Genomic DNA, 9,866 nt, shown 5'->3' with positions numbered 1-9,866 from the left:
ACACTAAGCAGGGGCAGTATGGTGAAATGCATCTACTCTATCTGGTACAGAACTAAAAGTCCTACTTTCATTAAAAAAGATAAAAATAATACAGTGGGTGGACTCTATGATCTTTAAGGCTGGTACCTGTTTTGATTTCCATAAGTTACTGTTATAAAATGATGAGGGTGGTGGTGACTCTGTAAATGGAAAAGGTGGGGAGGGATCATCTGTCTTTCTGTCTCCAGCAGTGACTGGGTAGAGTGAATATCATAACTTTTTGAGGTTGCAGGTGTGTTGTTGTTTTGGGTAAATCAATAAGTTAGCATTTACCTAGAGCTGGCAGAGTGCCTGACCAGGCTGATGGTTTACATGTCTTTTGAGGGCTAAGCAATTAACAGAGCAGCTGTAACGTCTTCCTTAATTGGAATGTTTCCTGTGTTTCTCCATGATCTCTCTGGTGCTGGAGTTTAACATCTCACACAGTTATGCTGTATTCCTTAAATGGGGTGAAGCTCCTTCAAGAGACCGGGAAACAGCTCCTCTTCTTCCTCCTGTCCCTGCAGGCGCCTAGTAAGAGGTCTTACACACTGTAGAGGCTCATAAACACCTGATATGATCATTCCTTTTCCTGTGAGTCTGGGTAGCATGAGCTGCTTCTTATGTGCAGTCACCTGCTTTTAGACCTTGCAGACAAGGCTCTGGACTATGAGAAAGCATCTTCCCAGGGTAGCCTTGTCTTAAAAAGGTACTGAGCTCAAGGAGGAAACCCATGGTGGCTACCCCAACCGAGCAGGGGTTGTCTGTTGAAGTCTTTCCCCAGGATCTTTGTGTTTTGGAATCGCCTCATGACTTTTACCCATAAATCAGAGAATTCACATGTTTGGTCCTTGGTTGCTAGCCATTCCCCGCCTCGCTGGTTCCCAGCTATCCACTCACTTTCCCCCGACAGAATAAACACAATTGTTGAATGACTGTTTCAGTGGATGAATGAATGGACGGAAGAGGAATGGAATGGAAGCTACAAAGATGCATGGAAACCCAGAAATTCTCATGAATTGCAAATTTATTGGCTGAGGAGGTACTGGGATTGGGAGGTAGTTGTACGGAAACCAAGGAGGGAAAACTGCAGAACAACAAGCAGTTTGGGAAGTCAGTGGCTTCTGGGCGGATTAAGACGTGAAGGATTGAGAAACCTCAGGGCAATATCATGAGAGCGCTAAGCCAATCGGCGCCCACGGAGCATTACACCTCCAGCTCCTTCCCCTCCGTGGCGTCCAGGAGGCCTTATTTGCATGGCCAGGTAGGCGCTTGCTTCTGCTGGGTCTGGTGGCAGATCGGGACGCCCTTGCCGCTCCCAGAGCCACCCCCGGAGGAGCCCCCTCCGCAGCTGGAGCCGCCGCCGCCCCCGCCCCCGGAGGAGCCGCCGCCGCAGCCGCCGCCCCCACCGCTGGAGAAGCAGCCGCCGCCGCCCCCGGAGGAGCCGCCGCCCCCGGAGGAGCCGCCGCCGCAGCCACCGCCAGACGACCCCTCTCCGTAGCTCTGCTGGGGCAAGCACGAGGACTGGGACTGCTGCGAGGAGGAGAAGTAGCCGGAGCCGCCCCCGGAGGAGCCGCCCCCGGAGGAGCCGCCGCCGCAGCCGGAGCCGCCCCCGGAGTAGCCCCCGCCGCAGCCGGAGCCGCCCCCGGAGGAGCCGCCGCTAGATATGCCTCCATAGCTCTGGCACTGGACCTGCTGCCCGGAGGAGCCGCCCCCGGAGTAGCCCCCGCCGCAGCCGGAGCCGCCCCCGGACGAGCCGCCGCTGGATATGCCTCCATAGCTCTGGCACTGGACCTGCTGCCCAGAGGAGCCGCCGCCGCCGCCGCTGGAGTAGCAGCCGCCCCCGGAGCCGCCGCCCCCGCCGGAGTACTTCCCACCAGAACCTCCTCCGCAGCCTCCAGAGCCGCCGCCCCCAGAGGAAGACCCGCCGCAGCTGGAGCCGCCGCCGCCGCCGCCAGAGTAGCCTCCGCAGCCGGAACTGCCGCCTCCGCCGCCGGAGTAGCCTCCGCAGTGGGAGCCGCCGCCGCTGCCGCCCCCCGAATACTTGACGCCTCCGCCCGAGCCGCCTCCGCCCGAGCCGCCGCCGCAGCTACCGAAGCCGCTGCCGCCGCCAGAGTAGCCTCCGCAGCCGGAACTGCCGCCTCCGCCGCCGGAGTAGCCTCCGCAGTGGGAGCCGCCGCCGCCGCCGCCCCCCGAATACTTGACGCCTCCGCCCGAGCCGCCTCCGCCCGAGCCGCCGCCGCAGCTACCGAAGCCGCCACCGCCAGAGTAGCCGCCGCAGACGGAACTGTAGCCTCCTCCGCCGCCGCCAGAGCCGCCGCCGCCGCCGCCGCCGCCGCCGGAGGTCTTCCCGCAGATCACTGGGGGTATGGGGGTGGGCTGCTTTTTCTGGTGAGACATCTGTCTAAGGAAGAAGGGAGCCCTGGAAGGAGAACAGAGAGCATCACTGGACCAGCTGCAAGATGCGGTGGCAGAGGCAGCTGCATCCATGGCAACGCCCATCATCCTCTGAGCAGCGCTGCCTGGGCCAGGCTTGATGCTCTCTCTGATCGGATCTGGGGAAGCTCTCAGCTAGGAATCCCAGGGTTAGAGGTTTTAGGGAAAAGTTGTCTTCCTCCTCCGAAATTCTTTACCAAGCTTCAAATAGCCCACTTAGCAGTGCCCATTTCTCTTTCTCTCCCTCTGGCCTCCGTTGTGTGATCCTGGGGCCAAGTGACCCACACTTTGCCTGTTTCCTCACTTCCTGTGAAATGAGATGGTTCAAGCATTTCACCGCTTAGTTCTCCTCTGATCCTGATACTGATTCTCTGAGTGCAAATAGAAAATTACCACAGCCTCCACCTCGGGTGGAGGATTTTACCCATCCCTGGCACAACGGAGGGAGGTTTGTCTGAATGTCACAGGGCTGTTGCACCCCATTCTTTGCAAAATAGAATTAATTCAAACTCTTGGTCTGTTCCACTGAGCTTAGCCATGATTTGGGGCCAATTATCAGAAAAGGCAGCTCCCCCATGGTCCTGTCTGGAAACGAGAGAGGACCCCAGTGGGCCTTCAGACCAGCATCTCTGACCAGAAGATATCAGCTTTGCTTATGTCCAAGCTTGGTTGAGGGGACCATAATTAGCAGGAAATTGCATCTGGGCATCTCACAAGCCATTTCCCTCTTAGAACATCTGTGTAAAACAGGCATTGGGTTCCTGTGACTCCTAAAATCTCTCCCATTTGCGTCTCTGAATCATTCATCCTGTTTTCTGAGAGTACACTCAGCTTCTCCTCCTGACAGGTCCGCGGGATCCATCCAGCCCATGCACAGGCTGCCTGGGACAGTCTCTGCAGAATGCCCGTCTGTGCCTAGCACCGGGCAGGCTCCTACAGATGTGCCAGAGAGACAGGAAATGGTCTTGTCTTTGTGCAGTTTACATTCTGGCCAGAAGATCAGAAACATCACCTGCACAGCAGCAGCTTGGCTCTCTTTCCTGCCTGAAGCCCCTCTAAACATGAATGCAATTGGAAAGGCAGAGGTCCTGTAGGTCCCAAAGGGGAGCAAAGCCTTGCCTGTTTGTCCCCTGGTCCACATAGCCCATGCAGGCCTGGGCAAGGCCAGTGGGGAAGATGAGAGCTGGTAGAACCCACACTTACCCAAAGCACTGGGAAGGCTGAATGAGGAGAGGAGATGCTGGCTGTGTGAGGAGCACTGGAGCTCCTGAGGTTTTATACCTTAATTGCTGACTCATCTATTGATCCCGGCCCAGCCTCTCAAGTTTGACCTCAGTTGCATGACCTATGGCTGTCACCCCACCTCCCTGTGATTAAAGCCACAGGATAGCCCATTCATGAAGATTTTGGCATTCTTGAGATGGGCAGCCTCATATGTGACCGGCCCCTTGTCTGATGCAACTGTGTGGCAGGCTGGCCAGCGGGGATGGCCAGCCAGAGTGGATTACAGACATCGTTTCCAAAACCTCTGGTGCAGAGCACATGCTGTAGTCAGAAGGCTGTGCTTGAGGAATAGGTCTCAGACTCTTTAGGCAACCCTAAGAGAGTCACACTGGTTATCTCAGTCCTTGGTGCAAGGAGTAGGACTTTTAAAATCCCGCTGTTTGGCTTCTGATCCTATTGCTTGGAAATTCTCTGAACTTTAGAGAGCTTCCTTTGCCAAAAGTTTCTCCCCCAGGGTTTCATGTGGCCTTCACCAGGCTGCTTCTCTCTTCCTTCCCGGCTTAGAGAGTGACCCTGTAGAAGCCGGTTCTGGGCTGCATACCAGAGACAGTGCTACAACTAATGATTGTGACTACTTTGATTGATTCCTGGAGACAGTGTATGTCTGAAAATCTTGATCATCACTACTGACTTTCTTTGCAGAGGAGCAAGCTAAAGAGAGGGACCATGTGGTCCTTCCTAGCATGGCCCTTTGGTTCTGGGATCCCGCTGTCTTGTGCAGTAAAACTGACCTCAGCCTAAGAGGCAGCCCTGGAATGGAATGGACTTGAGATTAGGTGACTGGGTTTGGGTGCTCTCTATGCTACTTGCCAGCTGTGTCACCTTGGTCAAAGTCACAGCAGCTTACCCGGTGCCAGCACATAGGAAGCACTTAGTAAGGATTTGTTGGCTGTTGAATGAAGAAACCTTCTGATGCTCAGTTACCCCGTCTATCAAATATGAATGGTAATACCTGTCTCAGCAATGCCAGGAGGGCGTCCCCAGATGGCTTGGGGCAAGCTCTTATCTAGGAAAATAACTCAAAAATTTCCGGTTGATGTTGGGCCAGTCGCATCAACTCTGTGTATGAAGATTGGCACTTTGCCCTCTTCTTTCATCACTGGAACTCAGTTGCTGTTGTTCAGATAGCACATTGAACTTTATTCCACCCAACTCTGTGCTGAAATGACAGCACCAATAGTAAGTGGATGGTTAATTATGGTGAAGTTGTAATGATCCAAATGATCCTGATTAGACTGTGACCTTTGGAAGCTGTGGCACTGGTTTTAGCTTGAACAACATGAACCCTGGTGAACTCGGGAGGAGCCCGGGTGCTCCCCTCCTGAGAGAAGAGTCAAGGGAGAAGCCAGGATCTGTGGGAGAAGGCACATTTCAACTTGAAACTGAGCCCCCATGTAGATTTTAAAGGGAACCAGGCTCCAACTAGATGGTGGCCTTGGGTATAACAAAGAACAGTTTATATAGTCGGTTCACTGGAGAAGAGAAGATGTGGTCTATGGTTCCTGCCCTGATCTGTGGGCCCATGTTGACCCACTACTTTGTGTTCCTTAGTCGTTAGGAAAATATAAGTCAAAGGATGTCAGCAGTGCATTCAGGAGAAGCAAGGTCTTTAATTCTGAAATCACGGCTCTCCTACCTTTTTTTGTTTGTTTGTTTATGTGTGTGTGTTAAAATATCATTTCTTTTCTGTATAGCACAGGGAACTATATTCAATATCTTGTAATAACATTTAATGAAGAAGAATATGAAAACCAATATATGTGTGTATATGCATGACTGGGACATTGTGCTGTACACCAGAATTGACACATTGTAAGTGACTGTACTTCAGTTAAAAAAATCATTTCTTTTAAAAATGATGATGACAAGAGGGTGTAGTTGGTCCTTTCATGTCCTTAGTTGTCAAAATGAAAATTTGGCTATCATATAATAGTTATCACTTTTTTTTTGGAGGGTGATATGACTTCTTTATGAGGTCCCAAAGTTTGGGAACCTCAAGTGCAGGTGACTCCAAGAGCTAATAATCTTGAAATGGCCTGTGTCGGTGCAGAAGGTTCCTGTTCTTATAAGAAAGGTATGATCTTTTCTTTCTTTCTATCAGATTTAATGTCCCGATGCTTTATTTGTTAATCCAGCCAACACTAGTGTACTGGGCACAATGCTAAGCATTAGAGAGGAGCTGTATCAGACCTTTGCATGGATCTCCCTGGTAGATTTGGGAGAGGGGTACTTCCTATTTGCCTCTGCCACACTATGTGGGATTTAATAAGGGAAATCTTTGAACTGGTGCATCTACTTTGTTAACATGTAGGAGAGGCTGATGCAGCATGGTCCTGACAGCAGTGCTAGATCCTGTGGCTGTGAGTTAACCTTGCCTGAGGTGTGACTATGGGAACCACTTTCTCTCTTTAGACCAGAAGTGGTGGGTTATCTGTGTGGACGGCAGTTGAAATCACATATTATCTTATCAATGAGGAAATGAGGAAAGTTTGTAGAATTATGACACTTAGGCATTTGGGGTTTTGTAAGACTTGGCATGTCAGGTTTCTAAGATTTGCAGCCTTGAGACACTTAACCCTGCATGTGTGCTTGCTGGCCTGTCTGAGTTCTGCAGCCTCACAGATTGGTAGGTGCTCAGTAAATCTCAATGGAATTGAAGGGAATTTTTTTTTTTTAAAATCAAAAAAAAATTTAAACAATTTTAATGTATTTATGTATTTATTTTACAATGTCATATTTTTAAAATCGAAGTATAGTTGATGTACAATGTTATATGTTACAGGTATACAGAGTAGTGAGTCACAAATTTTTTAAAGGTTATATTCCATTTATAGTTATTATAAAATATTGGCTGTATTCCCCATGGTGTACAGTACATCCTTGTAGCTTATTTTATACCTGATATTTTGTACCTCTTAATCTTCCACCTCCATCTTGCCCCTCCCTCTTCCCTGTCCTCACTGGTTACCACTAGTTCCTTCTCTACATCTGTGAGTCTGTTTCTTTTCTGTTATATTCACTAGTTTGTTGTATATGTTTAGATTCCACGTGTAAGTGGTATCTTACAGTATTTGTCTTTCTTTGTCTGACATTTCACTTAGCATAATGCCCTCCAAGTCCATCCACGCTGTGCCCCAGAAACTAATACAACATTTTAAATAGACTGTACTTCAATTAAAAAGCAAACAACCAATCAACCCGTTTAAAGTATTGGCAGAAGAACTGAACAGATATTTTTCCAAAAATTTTTTAAAAATTAAAAATTTTAATTTTTATTATTATTTTTCAATGGCAGTACTGGGGATTGAACCCAGGACCTTGGGTATGCTAAGCGTGTGCTCTACCACTGAGCTATAGCCACCCACCCTCCCAAGGGAATTCTTGAGACCCATTAACTAACAGCTCTGTCAGAGGCGGCACATGGTCCGTGTCCCCAGGTCCTCGGTGTGAGGGGAGATTATGGCACTTGAGCTTGGGGAGCCCCCAGTCTGATAGCAGCCTTCTCGTCACAGTCCTTACATATCTAAAGCTTCCCACGTGTGTTCTCATGACTGAGTGCTGACGGCTTGCCTAACTGAGGGGAAAACAGCACCGGATGGTTTGTAAAGAGTAAGATGGACACAGGAAGGGGTTTGGGAGCACTGGCAAGGCAGGCATAGAACTTGGAAGCCCTTAGTGTTGTTTCCATTCAATGGGAAAAGTTCTCTCTTAGAGTCCCAGCCCAGGAGGGTCGCAGAGCCCCGGGCACCTCCTGGGCTGCCATGTGCCTTCAGCCCTCCTAGGTCAGCAGTCCCTGGCTGTCACTTAGAGGTCTGGGAGGAGGACAGCTCTATGGTGGCTCCCAGCTGCTGGAATTCCTTCACCAGGAAGCTTCCCTGGGTTATCTCACCGGCTGGTTCCATCTCCCTTACTGCTTTTCCTTTTCAGGACCTTAAGGAACGACTGTACTGTTCCAGCGTGCTAATGACACATCCAGTAGCCTTGTCCTTTTTGTCGAGTTATAACTGTCCTTGAGACCAGGGTCCCCAGGGCTTCTTTATTCTGCATCCTAAGATTTAAAGAGAGTCTATAACCCACTGGGGCCTTATCAGGACGTGTTGACTCTTGAGAAGAGCTTCTTTTGGGTGTTCCTGGAGCCCATCCTTGCAGTGGGAGGACCACAGCTGAGTTGTTCCGCGTTCCTGAAGAGGCCGTAGCTGCGTGCGGGGTGAGCAGTGCACCCAGGGACTGCGCTGGCCTGCTCGCACACTTCCTGTGTGGACAGACTCTTGGGTTTACCGATCGCTGTCTCATATGTGTCTTGTTCATCCCTCACAACAGTCCTTTGTGCTCAGGGAGGTGCTATCCCCATTCCCCAGAGGAAGACGTGGTTCACAGAGGCTAACGCAATTGCCCAAATTCCCATGGGCAGGATTCAGACTAAGTTCCTTTGATTCTAAATCTGGTGTTCTTTCCAATCACTACATACCTCTTCTTTTTGGATCAATATGGACAGAATGAAGGGACGATCTCCCCCCGCCTCAATCAGGCTCAGGGTCATGCCCTGTGGGAGGTGAGGGACAGAGGATGCTCTCATGGGTGCTCCCAGCTCCTCAGGGACCATGCTATGTGTTGGTGGGCGGCAGGAGCTGGAAGGACTGTAGAGATCATCCAATCAGCTTCTATCATTTGTAGAGGTAGATGAAGAACCCAAAGCCCAGAGAGGCTAACCCACTTCCCAAGGCCACACGGCAGGGCCAGGTCTAGAACCCAGGTCTCGGTCTCCCAGCTCAGTATTCCTACTGCAGATTCAGGTTGTGGCTTTCTGCTTCTCCTGAGAAGAGTACCTCCAGGTGTTGGCAGTGAGACTAGGGAGTCAAAATGATAGTAAAAGTATTTCAGAGCTGAGCAGACAGGCTCAAGGAAGCTGCTGGGCCTGGGTGCTCTAGCCTCTGGGCCTGGAAGTAAACTGCTGATGTCACGAGGCCCTTTCATAGACGGGCAGCTGCTCCGTAGCCCGAGGGCTCAGGGCCTACCTCCTGAGCTGACAGAGGAGCTTTACAAGCAGGGAGGGGAAGTGAGCAGCACTTGTGGGCTCCAGTCCTGCTCTGAGGTAGGCAGTGTGGCACGAGCCCTCCCAGGACTCCCATGCGTGGTGGTAGCTGGAGGTCCAAGAATGTTGGCTCCTTGACCGGCCCGTCCATTGGTATTTGTGGGTGGATAATCCATGTTGTTTTAACTGAACCCCAAGTCAGATGGAATCTGGAAATCAATATGACATGAAGGAAGAAGCAAAAGCATTTCAAAGCCATGGACTTTGAGGCTGTTTGGCCTAAAGCTTTAACCTCAGTCCTCAGGTGTGTGTTGCTTTCGGTGACCGCACCACGACGCTTCTCCTTTTCTGCGCGCCACTGAAAAGCTGGGCGAGGTAAGCGCGCTTTCCATGTGGGTTTTGAATCCCATTTTGGTGCCTGCGCGCTAGGCAGGGGCCCCTGGGGTGCGGTGGGCCTTGGGTGTGACTCCTCTCTTACCCACAGACTGTTAATAGGATTCACTGCTGAAGATCAGAAGCTGGACCCAGTCTCTGTCTTGGCCAGCAAACCTTGTTCCTCAGACTTGCTGGTTATTCTTAATTTTTGTTCATTCTTCAAACTATACTCTTTATTTCAGTAGTTGAACCTGTTGAAATTAGATCTGTGACTTGGGGGTAAACCTTCCCACCAATGAAAAAGCCGAAGTGATCATGATTTGGTTGATGGGTCTCTAGGGACTTCCTCGTTTGGTTCCCTGCATGTGCTCAGAGAATCCCCAGGTGAGGGACGATGGGGCCCTTGTTCACATCTGGTGTAGGTTCCCAGGGCCTTTCCTTCTGGGCCAGGAGCACCACCCAGGCATGACTGCATCCTCCTAAACCTCTGTATCCCCATCTAACTCAGGGCTGGGCCTCAGGGTGAATATTTGACAAATATCTGTTGCTCAGCCAAGCAGATAATCCCAGGAAAGTAGCTCACATAGACTGGCCGTGGCAAGCTCCTCTCCCCGACCGTCCCCCAGCTTTCATCCAAGTACCTGATGCCCCTGTTGTCTCCTGCTTCTTAGTTTTCAGAATATCCCTTGGATCATGACTTCCAGAGACCCTGACCATCCAC

The 9,866-nt window shown here is 50.8% G+C and overlaps 1 protein-coding gene across 1 annotated transcript; it reads right to left on the bottom strand.

Moving 5' to 3' along the window:
- Positions 1 to 1,027: 1,027 nt before the first annotated feature.
- On the bottom strand, positions 1,028 to 3,688 carry LORICRIN (loricrin cornified envelope precursor protein). The gene is made up of 2 exons (XM_064477770.1): positions 3,658 to 3,688; positions 1,028 to 2,440 (listed from the first exon to the last, which is right to left on the bottom strand). Exon 2 carries the CDS (start codon positions 2,416 to 2,418, stop codon positions 1,267 to 1,269), a length of 1,152 nt encoding a protein of 383 aa, XP_064333840.1. The 5' UTR covers positions 2,419 to 2,440; positions 3,658 to 3,688; the 3' UTR covers positions 1,028 to 1,266.
- Positions 3,689 to 9,866: the final 6,178 nt, after the last annotated feature.

Source organism: Camelus dromedarius, chromosome 23, assembly GCF_036321535.1.
Source record: "Camelus dromedarius isolate mCamDro1 chromosome 23, mCamDro1.pat, whole genome shotgun sequence".
Lineage (NCBI taxonomy): Eukaryota > Metazoa > Chordata > Mammalia > Artiodactyla > Camelidae > Camelus > Camelus dromedarius.
This window is presented reverse-complemented; position numbering and strand designations above follow the sequence as displayed.